Below are 17,434 nucleotides of genomic sequence, written 5' to 3'. Positions count from 1 at the left end.
TTAGTTGGTCAGCCAATCTAGCCAAAAAACAGCGAGCTCCATCCAGGTTCAGTGAGAGACCGACCCTGGCTCAAGGAAATAAGGCAGAAAAATAATAGAGGAGACACCTGACAACCCCTCTACAGTGTCCTCTGGTCTCCACATGTATGTACACAAACCCACTACTTAACATTCACATGCTTAAAGATAAATAAAGTTCACCTTTAAAGACAAAATAACACACCTGGGTACAGTGGTGCAGGTCTTAAGCTCCATCACTCTGAAGGTTGAGATAGGAGGATTGCCATGAGTTCGAGGCCAGTCTGGGGCTACAGAGTGAGTTCCAGGCCAGCCTGGCCTAGGGTGAAACCCTGCTTCAAATTAAAAGAAAATTATAGGGGCTGGAGAGATGGCTTAGTGATTAAGGCACTTGTCTGCGAAGCCTAAGAACCCAGGTTTGATTCCCCAGTACCCATGTAAGCCAGATGCACAAGGTGGTGCATGCATCTGGAGTTCATTTGCAGTGGCTAGAGGCCCTGACATGCTTGTTCTCTCTCTCTCTCCCTTCCTCCCTCAGATAAGTAAAATATTTTAAAAATTGTATGGGCTGAAGAGATGACTTAGCAGTTGCTTGCCTACAAAACCAAAGGACCCAGGTTCAATTCCCCAGGAGCCACATAAGCCAGATGCACAAGATGATGCATACATCTGGAGTTTGTTTAGAGTGGCTAAAGGGCCTGGCATGACCATTCTCTCTCTCTCTCTCTCTGTATGGTACTAGAGAATCTAACTGTGGTCATTAGGCTTTATAGGCAAGTGCCTTAACTGCTGAGCCATCTCTCCAGCCTCCAGATGTCTTTTAATTTCCCCTATTTACTAATTTATTTTATTTTATTCATTTATTTATTATTTATTTTTGATGTACAGTCTCATTCTAGCACAGAATGGTCTTGAACTCATGGTGACCCTCCTACCTCAGCCCCTGGAGTACTGGGGTTATAGGCATGAACCACCACTGCCTGCTTAATCCCCCCCCCTTTTTTTTCTTTTGGTCTTTTGAGGTAGGGTCTCACTCTAGACCAGGCTGAGCTGGAATTCACTATATAGCCTCAAGGTGGTCTTGAACTCATGGCAATCCTCCTACGTCTGCCTCCCAAGTGCTGGGATTAAAGGCATGTGCCACCATGCCCAGCCAATTTCCCCCTTTTAAAATACTAAATCTAATGACCCCTAGTCCCATGGGGAATACTAGCAATTCCACTGAGGATAGCCCTTAGCGGAATGGGGCAGGAAAGAGGGAAAGGATGATACCAACACATGATGTGTCCATACGAAGTATATACTTAATTTTAAAAAAAAATGCTAAATCTATTATTATCTACTAGGCAGAAATGAGGCAATAAAAATAGTGAGTCTAGGAACTAGTTGTTAGAGATGTGGTATCGAGATCATGGGTGATCTGCCTGTCCACATCTTTGCAGGTCCTGGAACAACTTGTACTGTGTGCTCAGAAACAGTGAGCTGACCTTCTATAAGGATGCTAAGAACCTGGCCTTAGGGGTGCCTTATCATGGGGAGGAGCCCCTGGCTCTGAGACACGCCATCTGTGAGATCGCTGCCAACTATAAGAAAAAGAAGCATGTCTTTAAGCTGAGGTGAGTCTTCCTGCCCACTGACCTGGGCCTGGGCCCTAAGCCCTTTGAACCTTTGCACTGATGGCTGGCTTGGGCATTAGTGGCCAGGCAGAAGTCTGCTGCAGGGAACCAGCTCCAAGTCAGAGCTGCCTCTCAGAGGGGCTTCAGAGAAAAGTGGGTCATGGTCTAGACTTCCAGCTTTCTCAGAAGGTGCTCTGCCACTTCAGGGGAGCCCGGGTACTAGGCGGCAGGGGATCATGGCCAGCCATCTGGCCAGGTACAGTCCTCCAGAAATGACCCCGTGACACAAAACCGTTTGTGTTTCTAGGCTGAGTAATGGCAGCGAGTGGCTGTTCCATGGCAAGGATGAGGTAAGTGCCAGTGGCCTCGTCCAGACGGCTCCGGGAGGACTGAGTCCCGGACTTGGCCATGACATTCCCACCCTACAGGAGGAGATGCTGTCCTGGCTGCAAGGCATGAGCGCCGCCATCAATGAGTCTCAGAGCATCCGCGTCAAGGCACAGAGCTTGCCCCTGCCCTCCCTGACTGGTCCCGATGCCAGCCTCAGCCGGAAGGACAAGGAGAAGAGATTCAGCTTCTTCCCCAAGAAGAAGTAGCAGCTGGCAGCCCTTGTGGGTGAGACCAGCCGGGCAAGAGCAACAGTGCGCATCGGGACACCCGAGGACCAGGAGCCCGCGGCCTTGAACCCCCCCACCCCCCAGCAACAGCCGGTGCGTCTCCCGCCTGCCACCCACTGCCCGCAGCCTGCCTGCTCAAGTCCCTGGGCCAGTCCCCCAGGCCCACACTCCGCCGCAATAGCTGCCTTGCCCTGCCTGGCCTCTCCGCCTACTGCCAACAGCCCTCCACCCCCACACACGGCCAGCCGGGCTCCAAGGACAAGGACTCCTATGCAGCTGGAAAGGGTTCTGTGAGGGACACGCCCTCCTCTTCCTGTCCCATGCCTGTGAAAGCCAAGGAAGGTTGACAGTGCTCATCAAGTGCTGTCTACTCCCATGGCAAATTTTGCTTGGGGTAGCTGCCCACAGTCACAGCCGGGGGAGGGGGGGGAAAGGAGAAGAGACGCTGACGATGTTTGCCCTGCCCCTCAGGGACAGGAGGAAGGGGCTATCAGGTGGGCCATACAGCCCAAGCTCTGGGCGTGGAGCTGCTGGGACACCCAGGAGACAAGGAGAGCCTTGGGAAGCACCAGTCTCTTCTCCACTGGGCTTCCTCAGAATTGGAACTGTCTCCTCAGGGCTAGCGTGTCCCTGCCTCTCTCCCCTTCCCGTACAGGGAGTCCTGACTGAAGGAGGGTCCTGCCCCATCCCACCTGGCACTCTGCACCCTTTGCTCCTGGCACAGGGACAAACAGGAATGACCAGCAGCCTTCACACCGTATTCCTCTTTGGAAACCCTGGCTAGAGGTTAGGGCTCGGGGGAAAGACAGGTCTGACACTGCTTGAGGCGCTGCCTCTCCCTCTCTGTGCTGTGGCCCTGTCTCCTGTCCAGGTCGCAAGCCAAACCAGCAATATGCAGCCAGTGCCGGGTCCCAGAGACAAGCTACACACACTCCAGGTCCTCCACTCGGTAGAGAATCCCAAAGTCAAATGACTACCGTGGCCCATGTGCAGAGATGAATGCTGTAGCCAGAGCCATGGAGGTTGTGGCCCTTCTTGATCTGCTTCTGAAGGCTTGGCCTTGGATTCTGGGAATCACATGGTACAGAGATCCCCAAATATCTGCCACCACCACCACCACCCCTAAGCAGCAAAGAGGGCTCTGTATTCTCTGGCCCCAGGGAAAGCCTTCCCATGCTTCTGCAGGGGAGGGACCACTGGTTCCTCAAGGACTTTTCCTGCTACTCCACTGAAAGCAATACGGTTCTAGCACAGTATGCTCACTGGGGTTAGGTCCAAGACAGTCAAGCTGGGGGGACCACAGGAATTTTCCCCTGGGAGACCATCAGGGTCCCCAGACAGTTTCTAACTGCCTTCTTGTTGGAAGAAGCCTTGGTTGTATAGGGGTATCCAGTTATATGAGCTATTCATAGAATCCCTCGATGCTGACCAGGGTAGGTACCATTCACCAGCCTTTCTACAGCTGGGAAGACCAAGGCAGGAAGCAGCGAGATACCTGAACTCACCTGGTAGTAAAGGCTTCTGTGCATCCAAGGGCATGCCCACTTCTAAGACAGGTGTGTGTAGGGCGGGGAGTCCTTGACAAAGAAGTAGATGGCAAGCAACTCTCAGTCACTTTCTCTTGTCCAGTCTTTGGGGGACCAAGGGACAAGGGTCTACCCCTCCCCTCCACATGTGCCCAAGTAGCATGTGGAGTAAGAAATTTCCAGCAAGTAACTCACGGTCAAGAAAGAAAGGGCTCCGAGCTGAGATCTCCCCACCTTAAGTCCCACCACGGGGTAAGGGCAGCCAGCTGCATGTGACCAACATCACCCATGCATCTCACCCAGGTCCCGAGACACTCAGCCACTGCATTGACTCTGCAGGTGGCTGGCTTTGGGAGACCCTGTGTGCTCTGAGGCGAGGCTCTCCTGGTGCCCCGGCAAGGCTGGGTTTTCTCTTGGCGTTTTCTACTTTGCAGTCTTTTCCTTGACAGTACTCCCAAACTGGGTAGACACACCAGCATAACAGGCTTCCTCCCCAGGGCAGTTAGAGGAAGCTCTTTCTGGTCAGGGGGTTCTTCTTCCCTGTCCCCATTCCCTTAGGCCCAGGTCTTGGCTGACTGGCTGAGGGAGGAAGAGGGTCCTGGTGCCCTCCCATCCTACCTCCACTAACCTGCATTGGAGGCCTGCATTGGCTCGGCTCCCCACCCCACTCCTTCTTCCTGCCTATCGGAAGGTATCAGTTCTGCAAGGCTGATCGTGGATCCCCTTCCTCCTTTGGTGGGAGGAGGCGGAGATCCAGAGGAGGAAGAGGCCAGTAGGCCTCACATCTTGGTCCCTTGGACACGCAAGCTCAGGGAGGACACACAAGAGGAGGTGGCTGCAGAGGAAAGTAACCCTGTTGGGCACAGATCATGCCATCTGGGGCTGGCTCTGGGGCCAGCTGGGCCTTGTCCTCTACCTGCTCAAATGTGCTTCCACCAACCAGAGGAAACCCATTTACTAGTTTTTCTAATAAATCAATAATGCTCCACCATTGGTTCAGTTTTTTGTTTGACTAGCCTCATTTCCATATTTCCATTTGGACTGGGCTTCTGAAGGCGGCGCACCATAACGAAGACAAGAGGGGTAGCCAGGGCTGGAGTGACGGCTTCGCGGTTAAGGCGCTCTCCTGCAAAGCCTAAGGACTCACGTTTGACTTTCCAGGTCTCCCACGTAAGCCTGACGCACAGTGACCCAAGTGCGCAAGGTCGCGCATGCGCACAGGGGGTGCACGAGCCTGGAGTTCAATAGTACTGGTGCGCCAATGCTCTCTCACTTTCTCACTCTTGCCTCGAGGGGGCATAGCCAGATTAAATAGCTTGTCCCTGCCATCTGATGGAATGACTACGCTGGTAGCCAGGACCCAGGCCCCACCTGAGACCCTGAGAGAGCTTGCTTCATGCATGAGTTCCTTCAACTTAAAGGCCTGCTGCAGGACAGTCATTTCTAAGCAAAGATGAATCCAGATCTTTAACCACAGAGCTCAGGAACGGGCTTGGGATCAGAACCCCCAGACAGTCCTGGGATCTATCTGCAGGCAGCCGTTCGGTTGAGCACTGACAGGTTTTTAAAGCTCCACAGATAATTCTAATGGGCAGCCAGTGACAGTAGCTGCCTCGGTCCAAGGTTCCCAGACATACCTAGATGGGATAAGAGGATCACGTGCCCAGGCACCACCTACAGAGAAGGTGACACACCCAGCTTTAGATTTGCATACAAGCCAAGCACGGGTGACCCAACTAGCTAGTGGAAAGGCTGCCAAGATGCTGGCTCACCTGCCTAGTACACTTGTGGCTGGCTACTGTAGCCTCTCTTGGAAGGGACTTGTTCAGAGCCGGCTCTCCTCCACGGAGGTGACCGTGGAAGGCTCAGGGCAGCACACATGACCTGGGCTAGCGCCGCCCGCTTTGCCCGGATCGCCACTCACCTCCAATCTTCCCTCACTTTGGGAGACTCGGCAGAAACGTCGTTCAAGCTGAGTCTATCCTCCCAGACTAGAAGACCCATGGGCCCTGACTTCGCACACCTGAGGGACTTAAGGACCGCTTCCTCACTGGGGCCCAGCCAGAGCAAACCAAGCCAAAAATGGCTGGTTGGCCATGGAGAAAAGGGGAAAAACAACAAGAACTAGGGAGGCTTTCCTGGCCCTTTGGAAGAAGGTACTTTTATGAAAGCCATGAGGATCCATCCTAGCAAAATACACTTCTCCCATAAAGTCAAAAGCTACTGCAAAACATTTCCAGGCTCAGGGAAGGTTTGGAAACACCTCCTCAGTGTTTGTACGTTAGGCGAGCTAAGGGCCAGTGTGTAGGACCCCTGATCGCAGACAGAGCAGTGCACTGTGGGTGGACAGAGAAGTATGTGGGAGCTCATTAGCGGCAGTGATCAAGTCTTCACACCTGGGCCTGGATGAAGCATGCGTCTAGACCCGTGTGGTGTCCCTTCCTCCCCAGAGACATGGCTGGCCCCTAAACAACCCTCCCCCACCCAGCCAGGACCCAGTAACAGAGTCAACACACAGGTTGGTTGGTCAGCAGTGGTTATTAACACCATTGACAACTAATGAAATGTGTGTCCGTTAGCGACAACCACAGGACCAGCAAGACAGCCTTCCAAAGTACCTGAACCAAGTTCGTTAACACTCCTCAGAGGAGGAGAGAATACACAGGAAGACATACTCGCTCACATACACACACCACAGGATGGAAAGCAATAATAAATTATTGGCCTCATTCCTGCCTGGAGCCTAAGAAAAGGCAGTTAACGAGCAGAGCTAGCCCAGGCTGTCTTCCCTCCGGGTCCTCAGCTGGGCAGTGACCAGCCAGTGTGTGGGATGCCTGGGCAGTGCCTGCTCTCCCTGGGCAGAGTGAATTTAAATAAAAACATCTGGCTTCGTATCAGAGGACTATTTACAAGGGAAGTGGCTCATCTAGGCCTGAGGAGAGTTCTCATAGCCCTCCCCCACACCCCGGGGGGCATAGCCAGCACTTAGCACTGACAGCAGAGTGGACAACAATACTTTCCAGAGCATTCTTCCGGAAGAAAACGGGGACAGCCTTGGTGAGGCCCCGGACCAGAGACTCAGCGGGAGAGCACGCCTGGGTCCTCTCCAGCCCATGGGCGTCGGGTCAGCCTGTGGAGTTCAAGGCCTGGAATTTCTCCCTCAGGTTTCTCACGCGGCCCTGCTTGCTGGGGTCTGCTGGGTCCCTGACCCCTTCTTCCCTGGGCCCGTACTCTGCAGACTCCTGGGAATCTTGGCCTTGCCCCGCCAAGGCCGGCGGCGGTGAGCTCGGTCCTCGGCCACTGCTTTCCTTTCCCAGCCCCACAGCGGGACTGGGGAGGGGTCCCTTCTCCATGACGATCACCCGCCGGTTGTGCTCCAGCGTGAGGTCTGCGGTAACGTACAGAGCTTCATCTCCATTCAGGGAACCCGGGGCCGCAGAGCCCGGGGGCAGGGGCTGGGGGGCCTCGACACCTCCCCGGTCCCTCAGGCTGCAGCAGCGGCCCGCTCTGCTGGACGCCGGACGCTCCACCATGCTGTCGGGCAAGGAGCGGCTCCGGTTGACTGGCGGGCCGCCCTTGGCCGGGGCCGCCTTGTCCTGGGAGGTGTACTTGGAGCAGAGCTCTCGGACGTCGGGCCAGTTGAAGGTCTCGGCGTCGAGGGGACTAAGGGGGCTCCGGGCCGAGGGCCTGGCCCCAGGCGACGCAGCCGAAGAGCTGGAGGAGAACCGACGCGTTGGCGGCGGCGGCGTTGGCGAGGCCTGGGCGGCAGAGGAGGGCTTGGGAGGGCTGTGCGCCTGGGCCACCAGCTGCTCGTAGCTGAGGAGGGACAGCGCGGGCTTCCTCCTGCCTGTGCAGAGAGAGAGAGAGCGCAGGTAGCAGAACCACCGTGCAGGCAGCCGGGCAGGGAGGAGGGGCAGCTGGTTGCAGGGCTATGGCGGAAGAGAAATGCAATTTACAGCCTGCTGTCCCTTCGTCAAAGGACGACGGGAAGAATGAAGAGGCAGTACATTCTTTCTCTTTCTCTGTCGAATAAGTAAATAAATAAAAATAATTTTTTTTTTTTTTAGAAAAAGGGGGGGCGCTGGTCAGGTGTGATGGCGCACACACCTTCAATCCCAGCACTTGGGATGCAGAGGTAGGAGGATCGCCGTGAGTTCAAGGGCCACCCTGAGACTACATAGTGACTTCCAGGTCAGCCTGGACTAGTGTGAGACCCTACCTCAAAAAATAACCAAAAAGGGGGGGGGGCGGAGGGATGGCTTGGCATTTGCCTGCAAAGCCAAAGGGCCCAGGTTCAATTCCCCAGGACCCACGTTAGCCAGATGCACAGGGGGCTGCACATGTCTGGAGTTCATTTGCAGTGGCTGGAAGCCCTGGTGTGCCCATTCTCTCTCTCTCTCCCTCCCTCTTTCTCTGTCAAATAAATATTAAAAAAAAAAAAAAGAAGAAGAAGAAGAGGCAATAGAGGAAAAGGAGTCAAAGGAAACTGTGAGAGGTTCTGCTCTTAGCGGGTCAGGAAAGGGTAATGGTCCCCCGCCCCAAACTCCATCGACAGGGCTGGGGAGACAGGACTGAAAGCCTCAGCCAGGAGAGCAGGCCTGGCCTCCGAGTGCCAACCAGGCTGCCGGAGCTCACTGTGCACCATGGTGCTTGTGTATCCAATGCTCTCAGCATGGCGTCTTTAGAGGTCGCTGCCTCCTTATTGGCTTCTGTACCCCTGGGTCCCCCATCTCCATCATACCTTTGCTGCCTGGTCGCTCTCCAGCTTCCTCCTGCAGGCAGGGGATGGCAGGGCTCTGCGCCTCCGTCTCGGGAGCTGGCCTTTCCCACTGCAGAGGAGGCCTGGACGCCGACCTGATGTTCTTGATCCGCAGACTGTACTGGCGGGCCAGCTGGTAGACCTTGTTCTTGACGCGCTCGCTCACGTGGCTGTCCATCACGTGGGAGAGCTGCACGATGCGGGGGTGCAGCGGGGTCACCAGCTCCCCCTGGCCACTGCTGCTCAGTTCCTTCACCAGCTCTTTCAGCTCGCGGGCCAGGTGGGCTGGGCTGGGCCGCTCGGTGGGGGAGGCGCTTCCCGGAGAGGCGGCCGCCGACTCCTCGGTGATGGCTCCCAGCTCGGGCTCTTCCAGGATGAAGAGCGGTTCTTGCAGCTCAAAGCCATTGGCCTGGGCCTGGCCCGGCCCCGCCCACGGGCTTCTCTCGGAAGACTCCATTCTCTCCCACATCTTCACCATTTCCGAAGACGGACGGAACTCAGCGTCCGAGACGGGACCCAGTTCCCCTGGGCCCGGCTGGTCGGGGCCCGGGAGGTCAAACAGAGTCCACGAGGCCGGCCGGGAGGCCCCCTGCCTCTTGCACCCCACCGGAGCTGCCGGTGCCGGGTCTGGCCTGGGAAGGCTGTTGAACCTGGACACGGAGCTGCGCACCAGTCCTTTGGGGATGTAGGAGAGGCTCTCTCGGCGCCGGATGCTAAAGCCCGCGTCATGGTGCTCAGCGTTTTCATAGTAGCTCTTAATTTTGTCCAGCAACAGCCGGTCTCGGGTAGAGAGTGCTGACTCCTTCTTCTTGCAGGAAGATCTGTCGGGCTCCACGGGGCGGTCTGCGTTTGGGGGTTCCGTCCCATTGACAGCAGGGTCACTCTCTGTGGCCAACCCGACGTTGATGGCCATTTCTGGAGCAGGCGGGGAGCCGAGGGAATCTGGGTTACTGCCCCACTGGGCCAGGTTCTTCTCGCTGCCCTCTAAGCTGAGCACACTGCTACTCCGGCTGGTCAGCCTTGGTGTCCCGAAGCCACTGGACTTGCCATCCTCCAGGGCCAGACTGCTCCGCCGAGAGAAACTGCTGACAAAGCGCTCAGCAATGACGCTGGCCTGGTCCAGCACAGAGGGTGGCAGGAGACTCTCCGGCTCCTGGGCTGTCCCCGTTTCTTCCTCTTCCTCACTGCTCAGGGCCTTAAGGTCCTCACTGCACTCGGCCACCACAAAGTCTACCACATCTGCTGGGTGGTCCATCGCCAACAACGCCTGGGGGGCGTCAGGCCGTGTTTCCAGGACTTCTGGAGATTCTGGGTCTGAAGGCATCTCCTCTGCGCTGAGACCTTCCACAGCAGCAAAGACCTCTTGCTCAGTCCCTGGCTCAGGGTCTGTCTCAACCTGGGACACAAGCAGAGAACTCACATAAGGAAAACTCCTCCTTCATGAAACCTGGAGGGCAAGAGGAAGGCACAGCGGGCCCTGGGCAGGGACAGGGCCTGCAGCTCAGCACAAAGGCCACCAGAATGAGTACGACTCAAAAGCAAGGCAACAGGTCCGTGGTCATGATGCGCTCTAGTCACTCTACAGCTGGATGCTGGGCCCATGTCCTCACAACCAGGGAAAACTCTGGGGATGGGGAAGTGCGATGACCCTTTCTCGGTGGCTGTCTCTCTGCGAAGTACAGAGAACATACAACACGCAGGAACATACAACACGCGGCCAGACACTGGCAGACTGCCAGGGGCCTTCTGTCACAGGAATCCCGGCAGAGTCACGATGCTACCGCCCGGTGGGGCAAGGTAGCTTGGGGTTCAGAGGCCCAAACCGTGGCCTAAGTAACAGGGGAGTGCATCCCAACCTCCCTGAGAGACCAGGGCAGGGCCAGGGATAAAGGGGCCATTCAAACCATGTGCTGGATCACCATCAGAACTTGAGGACAGGGGAATCCGGCTCTTGCCAGCCAGCCTGCCTCAGCACCTGTGGGCTCAGCTCAGCTGCACATGCCCAACAGATAGATGGGCAATGAAGGAGGCAAACTGAAGAACTCCCTCCCAATCACCTGGTAATCTAACCATAAGCTTGCTGACACACAGGCAGTTTTTTTCCAGAGTGGTCTTTTGGAAGAGGATGAGGGCAAACACTTAAAGGCATCAGACCCGGCTCCATTTGTCCTAGCCCGTAATCTACAGAGCAAAACCCATCATCTAGCTCTGCACTGCCCAGCCACCCTGGCATTCTGAGACCTGCTGTGTGGACAGCTTTGTGTAAGGAAAGCATAGACACTATCAGGAACATTTTGTTTGTTTGTTTTTAAGGTGCGGTTTCACTCTAGCCCAGGCTGACCTGGAATTCACTATGTAGTCTCACAGTGGCCTTGATCTCATGGCGATCCTCCTACCTCTGCCTTCCAAGTGCTGGGATTAAAGGCATGCTCCACTGTGCCTGGCTTAAAATGTTAATTTTTTAAAAATATATATATATTTGTTCATTTATTTGCAAGAGACAAGAGAAAGAGATAGAGACATCATGGGCATGCCAGGGCTTCTTGCTCTGAACTCTAGATGCATTCACCACTTTGTGCACCTGGCTTTATGTGGAATTACAGGGGAATTGAACCTGGCTTTCAGGTTTTGCAAGCAAATGCCTTCAGTCACTAAGCCATCTCCTCTAGTCCCTACATTAATGTCTGGATCCATTAGGCTAAACAAAATATGCTACTGAAGTTAATTTCACCTGTTACCTCTGTTACAATTCTTTTGGGGGAGGTTGTTTTTTGTTTGAGGTAGGGTCTCCCTCTAGCCCAGGCTAACCTGGAATTCACTATGTAGTCTCAGAGTGGCCTTTAACTCACAGACATCCTCCTACCTCTGCATCCTGAGTGTGGATTAAAGGTGTGTGCCACCACGCCTGGCTCTATTTCAATTCTTTTCTGTTCTTATCCTGCCTGGCTCCACCTAGGGTCTCAGTCATGACCCTGTCCTTTTAATTGTGAGAACCCAAAGGAGTCAGCACCACACAACCCCAGGACAGAGTGGGAGGGCAGGAAGAGGACAGTGCTCCTCTGAGCCAGAGACCCAGCCTGGGCCAGCTCTGCCCCTTAGAAGCTGCCTTGTGTTCACTCCCTCTGTCCCTAAGCCTCCTTTCCTCTGGAGCTATTGTGGGGAACAGAAGGAAAAAGCAGGTGTCGTCCAATGGGCACCCACACTCTACCTGACCCCCCCCAGGTGGCCGCAGGCATAACTTAAATGTCCAGCATGCTGGTCAGGACAAGCATGGTGCCCTATAGTGCACAGGCAACCTACCCAAGAGGGTCCATGGAAGGGTCACCTTACAGAAGAAACAGGCTGACTGCTTACCAAACCATGCATTCTTGAAGGGGCAAGAGTCCAGGGTGTGGAGAATCCTTTTTCCATAAGCCCAGAGGGACAGCCTGTGCTTAAAAGACCAGCCTGCAGACCTGGAGAATCCAGACTCCCAATACCTGCGCCATCCCCACCCCACTGCGCTCACCTCTGGCAAGGAAGAGACAGACTCGAAGCTCATGCGCTTTTCTGCACTGGTTGGAGATCGGTTGCTGGGTTTTCTACAGCTCTTAGGGCCTTCAGAATCTCTGCAGCCCTTCTTCCCCTGAAGCAAAGAGGTCAGCCATCAGTTCCAAGACAGTGGAGAGCTGGTCCCTTCCATACTCTGGCACAGTCAGGGGCTCCCACACCCCAGGGACTCCAAGCTGCACTGAGAGCCAGGCATAAGCCCAAGCCATTGCAAAGCCAACCTGAACCGCCAGGCCTGGGGCCACAGAAGTCCTTGTCAGGTGTGCAGCTTCCGAAAAGCCCAGCCCACCATCCCAGGGAACTTTGACCTTCCCATCAACTGGGTGCTGGCTTTTCCTCCCCTTCCCTCACTCCCCTCTCCTGCCCTGTTAGTCCTGCTCAGTGGGTAGCATTCTGGTAGGTACCCAGTCCAGGGGCAGCGCATGCCAGGGGCTCACAGAGGCGTAACAGTGAGTTAAGAAATGCTGATGGCAGGAGGGCAGGAACAGAGAGGGAGGGGAGGGGGAGAGGAGAGAGGAGACTCGGGGAGGGGTATGCACATGCCAAGGACCATGCAAGGTGAAGGGGGAGATCAAAGAGACACCTCACCATAGCACCCCGGGAGAAAAGTAAAGCGTTGGCCCGATAGTGCCAGCAGTGGAGAGCGGCCAGCAGGGAGCTGGCAAAGTCAGCTACCTGCTCTGCCACTGCCAGACTCTCCTCCTCCTCCTCCTCCTCCGAGCCCGGGGGCTCTGGCCCAGACACCTTCTCACTGCCTTCGTGCCCTGCCAGGTCTTCCAGAGAGACCGGAAAGGCCTGCCGTTGCTGCTGTTCTTCCTCCTCTTCCTCCACAGCCTCCTCCTCCTCTTCCTCATGCTCCTCCTGGGCAGCCCCCTCAGCCTCCGGCTGTAGGTCCCGTGCCTGGGGTGGCTGCTCAAAGTCCAGGAGGGTGCCAGCACTGCCCGCGTGCTGTTCGGGGCACAACAGCCCTTTGTGACCTGCCTTGTGGGCAACCTCACCTCCTTCGAGTGGCTTCACCACAAGAAAGCTACTCCTAGATATCCAACCCAAGTCTCCTCTGGGGTCTAGTGAGGGGTGGGGCATTTCATGGTGGGAAGGCTGGGACAGAGTTTAGAACACAGGTCCCCCAAGGAAGCCTGCTGGACCCAAGAGGGAAAAAGGAAAGGATGCAGGTTGGATATGTCACTGTTGAGTGCTGCTCTCGGAAGGAAGTATGGAAGGGTCCATGGGACCTGACCCAGGCAGTGTTGCCCACCCTCACTCCAGGCATCCCCACCTCCCTGGCCTCTATAACCCCTTGCTTTTACCTTAATTCCTGCTGCTCTGGCTGCTGACATCACCAAGGGATCCCAGCACATCGAGGAGAGGTAGGGAAAGAGGAGAGACCAATAAGCAGGAAAAAGAGCCTCTTTAAAAAGGAGGCCAGAGGGCTGGAGAGATGGCTTAGCAGTTAAGGCATCTGCCTGTGAAGCCTACAGGCCCTGTTTCAATTCCCCAGTACCCAAGTAAGCCAGATGCACAAGGTGGTGCATGTGTCTGGTGTTTGCAGTGGCAGAAGGCCCTGGTGCGCCCTTCTTCCCCCGCCCCCCACGCCCCAGGGCCTCTTCCTGTCTCTGTCTTTCTGTCAAATAAAGTTAAAAATTTTTTAAAGCTGGGTGTGGTGGCGTAAGCCTTTAATCCCAGCACTCGGGAGGCAGAGGTAAGAGTATTGCCATGAGTTCGAGGCCACCCTGAGACTCCATAGTGAATTCCAGGTCAGCCTGGGCTAGAGTGAGACCCTACCTCTAAAAACAAAACAAAGCAAAAAAATTTAAAAAGCCAGGTGTGGTGGCACATGCCTTTAATTCCAGTACTTGGGAGACAGAGGTAGGAGGAGTGCTGTAAGTCAGAGGCCACCCTGAGATACTAGTGAATGCAGGGGCTCCTATGCTCAGACCCCTCACCAGTTCTGGATTTCAAAAGAATGACTGACAGGATCTAGAGCTCAGCACAGAGCGGTCCAGGTCTGTGTGCGCAGCTACCAAGGAAACGGCAGCGCGGGGAGTCAAGCCCCACTGCGAGGCAGCAGGGGTGAGACACTCTTGGAGGAAGTAAGGAGGCTGAGTCCCCTTTATCATGCTGTCCACAACCCAGACCAGGCTGTCACCTGCTTCTCCCTCGAGCCCCACCTGGGGCTCCCTGGGAATGCTCGCCCACCCTTCTCACAAGCTTACCTTTCTCGTTCAGTTGCCTGAGCAGGTGTCTGGTGGGCTCTAAGGAACACAAATGAGCAGAGTCAGCACGGGACAAGAAATGGCTGTACGTGACCTGGGTCCCAAGCTCATAGCACCGCCGGCCCGTCACCAGCTCAAGGTTCACTCTAGCTGGCCCCCAGCAACCTAAGGCTCCCCTCTCCAGTGTTACTGACAGGCCAGAGCCACTCACCTTCCTCGGCAGCCCGCAGAGCACTAGCCAGTCCCTGCATTAGCACACCAGCCAGGGCCTAGGTTCTGGAGTCCTCTGAAAGGGAGGGACCCTGATGCTGCCCATTTCAGATCAACTAGCCAAAACTCCACCTCAAGGCCCTCCCTCTACCACCTCCCTTACGAAGAGCACATCAGCACATTAGCCATGCCCCATGCCAAGCCCCTCACAGCACCCTGGCTGGGAAGCAGAGGTCGCACCCGACTTTCTACGGCCCTTAAGGCCTGGCATGGTGAATCCTTGCTCCCTGCTGGGGAGTGTTGTCCTGCTGGACAGGGGGTGACCAGGCTCTGGGGACGGGATACAAAACACAACCATTAGGCTAATGGTCATCGTCACCTTGTGTACTGGCACTTCTGGGAGCAGAGGAGACGTGGACCGTGCCTCAAGAGCCTTCTCTACAGAGTCCTGAAACCAGCCCTAGCCTACCAGACTGACAGTCAGCAGGAACCTTAGGACTGCCAGTGACTTGCTAAATCTTGGAGCCATAGGAAAGTCTACGGAGGTATTTTGTCTGATTCCTTAGGGAGACATAGTGAAGAACTTCTCTTTCTCCTGAGGCACACCCAACATGCACACCCTTTTATCTATATCGACATAGGTACTAAACACCTAATCAATTGCTTCTACAGTGAGCAATAGAAAATGTTCTAGACAGGTGTGGTGGCACACGCCTTTAATCCCAATATTTGGGAGGCAGAGGCAGGAGGATCATGAGTTCAAGGCCACCCTGAGACTACATAGAGAATTCCAGGTCAGCCTGGACTAGAGTGAGGCCCTACCTCGAAAAAACAAAAAAAGAAAAAAAATGTTCTAGTCTTAGCTGGGTGTGGTGGCACACACCTTTAATCCCAGCACTTTTGAACCAGAGGAGATAGGAGGATCACCATGAGTTCAAGGCTGCCCTGAGACTACACAGTAAATTCCAGGTCAGCCTGAAGCTATAGCAAAACCCTACCTTGAATAACAAAAATAAAAATAAAAATAAAAAAGTCCTAGTCTTTTATTTTGAAGCTCAGAATCAAGATTATTTAAGGTAGCTGGGCATGGTGGCACATGCCTTTAGTCTCAGCACTTTGGGAGGCTGACTTAAGAGAATCACCATGAGTTCAAAGCCAGCCTGGGCTACAGAGTGAGTTCTAGGTCACCCTGAGCTAAAGCAAGACCTAGCCTTAAAAAGAAATTATTTACTGTGACAAACAGTTTAAGAGCAGGGAAAGGGGGCTGGAGAAATGGCTTTGCAGTTAAGCGCTTGCCTGTGAAGCCTAAGGACCCTGGTTCGAGGCTCGGTTCCCCAGGTCCCACGTTAGCCAGATGCACAAGGGGGCGCACGCGTCTGGAGTTTGTTTGCAGAGGCTGGAAGCCCTGGCGCGCCCATTCTCTCTCTCTCCCTCTATCTGTCTTTCTCTCTGTGTCTGTCGCTCTCAAATAAATAAATAAATAAAAATTAAAAAAAAAATAAAAGAGCAGGGAAAAGACCTTATTTATCTCACAGTGGTCTACAATAAGGAAAGGACGACCCTGATGTCCAGCCTTGGCGCTAAGCTCTCCTATGCGGCCTGTGTGCTTCCTCTCAGCAACTCCACAGTCTGCTTTTGCTCACAGTTCCTACAAATGCCATCAGCTGGCTTCTAACACACAGGAGGAGGAGGAAGGGACCCTATAGGAAAGAGGCCAAGACCCAGAAGCACATTGCCGCACTATGGCAGACCTGGGATGAACATCCAGCTCACATGCAGGCCATCTCCATGGCAACCCACAGGGCCACCACCCGGGGCCTCTGAAGCATCAGGCAGCTCACACCAGCTGACGCTGCAGCACCAGCTCCAAAGAGCTTCGCTGTGGCAGTATCTCCTTCTGGCATGGAAAGCACATTTCAGAAAGATGTCTGTTTCGTAAGAGTTAAGACTAAAACATGAAAACTAACAGACCTTTAAAAACCCAACTCTTCTAGGAGTTCTAAAAGCTCAGCCTCACATGGAAATTTCACCTGTGTAAAACGGCTCGTTTCCTGACTGTCCTGGAGAGCTAGATAGTACTTTTTTTTTTCTTTTTGGCAAGGGTGGGGGGGGCGGTTATTGAGCTGAAATTCAGAGACCGTACAAGTCACCCATGTAAAGGGAACATTCAACTATTTTCACAGAGTGTCTCCTAGCTGACCTGGGGTTTCTGTTTTATTTTTGTCGTGGTACTGAGGATCGCACTGAGGGCCTGTGCAGCTTAGGGAATTGCTCTGCCACTGAGCTGTATCTCTGGCCCTCGGAGATGAAGCTTTGATGCTGATGTCACGACAGACCGCGTGAGTGGTACCATCACTACCATTATCTCTTGAGTGCTCCATGTGCCAGCACCTTTCAACACAAAGCTTGGCAAACTAAGGGGTAATGCCATAGGGAAAGGAAGAGAGTTATACAAGGAAAGGAAGGAGGGGGAGGGGACATGACAGAGAGTGAAGTTGCAAAGGGGAAAGTTGGGGCGGGTGGGAATTACCATTGTTTATTGTTTATAATTGTGGAAGTTGTCAATAAAAAAAATTTTTTTTAATCAGGCTAAGATGACCAAAAAAAGGAGAGATTCAGACCAATAAAGCAATATCCCAACTCAGAGTTTGCTTTCCTTCCTTCTTTCTCTGCTTTTTATTGAGGATGGGGTTTCTCTCTAGCCCAAGCAGACCTGGAATTCACTGTGTAGTCTCAGCGTGGCCTCGAACTCACAGCAATCCTCCTACCTCTGCCTCTCAAGTGCCAGGATTAAAGACATGTGCTACCATGCTTAGCTAGAGCTTTTTTTTTTTTTTTTTGGTTTTTCGACATAGGGTCTCACTCTGGCCCAGGCTGACCTGGAAGTCACTATATAGTCTCAGGGTGGCCTCCAACTCACGGCAAT

General features: G+C 54.2%; 2 protein-coding genes across 14 annotated transcripts in view; one reads left to right on the top strand and one right to left on the bottom strand.

Moving 5' to 3' along the window:
• The window catches only part of Sptb (spectrin beta, erythrocytic), a 147,066-nt gene extending 142,311 nt beyond the window's left edge, over nt 1-4,755 (top strand). For all 3 annotated transcript variants that reach the window (XM_004649261.2, XM_045154131.1, XM_045154130.1), the window contains exons 34-36: nt 1,461-1,634; nt 1,942-1,984; nt 2,063-4,755. In XM_004649261.2, coding sequence (XP_004649318.2) covers nt 1,461-1,634; nt 1,942-1,984; nt 2,063-2,230 — 385 coding nt within the window. In that variant the 3' untranslated portion in view covers nt 2,231-4,755. The remainder of the gene's footprint in view (nt 1-1,460; nt 1,635-1,941; nt 1,985-2,062) is intronic.
• A 1,541-nt stretch (nt 4,756-6,296) lies between these two features.
• Nucleotides 6,297-17,434, bottom strand: part of Plekhg3 (pleckstrin homology and RhoGEF domain containing G3) — a 57,460-nt gene continuing 46,322 nt past the window's right edge. For 8 of the 11 annotated variants that reach the window (XM_045154410.1, XM_045154411.1, XM_045154401.1 and 5 more), the window contains 6 exons: nt 14,299-14,337; nt 13,393-13,415; nt 12,674-13,033; nt 12,045-12,161; nt 8,519-9,932; nt 6,297-7,624 (listed from right to left, as the gene is read on the bottom strand). In XM_045154410.1, the coding sequence (XP_045010345.1) occupies nt 6,903-7,624; nt 8,519-9,932; nt 12,045-12,161; nt 12,674-13,033; nt 13,393-13,415; nt 14,299-14,337 (2,675 nt within the window). In that variant the 3' untranslated portion in view covers nt 6,297-6,902. The remainder of the gene's footprint in view (nt 7,625-8,518; nt 9,933-12,044; nt 12,162-12,673; nt 13,034-13,392; nt 13,416-14,298; nt 14,338-17,434) is intronic. The other 3 variants (XM_045154407.1, XM_045154402.1, XM_045154408.1) reach the window with 3 other exon arrangements.

Source organism: Jaculus jaculus, chromosome 7, assembly GCF_020740685.1.
Source record: "Jaculus jaculus isolate mJacJac1 chromosome 7, mJacJac1.mat.Y.cur, whole genome shotgun sequence".
In the NCBI taxonomy this organism is placed as follows: Eukaryota; Metazoa; Chordata; class Mammalia; order Rodentia; family Dipodidae; genus Jaculus; species Jaculus jaculus.
The sequence above is the reverse complement of the archived record's forward strand: the minus strand, read 5'-3'. Positions and strand labels throughout refer to the sequence as shown.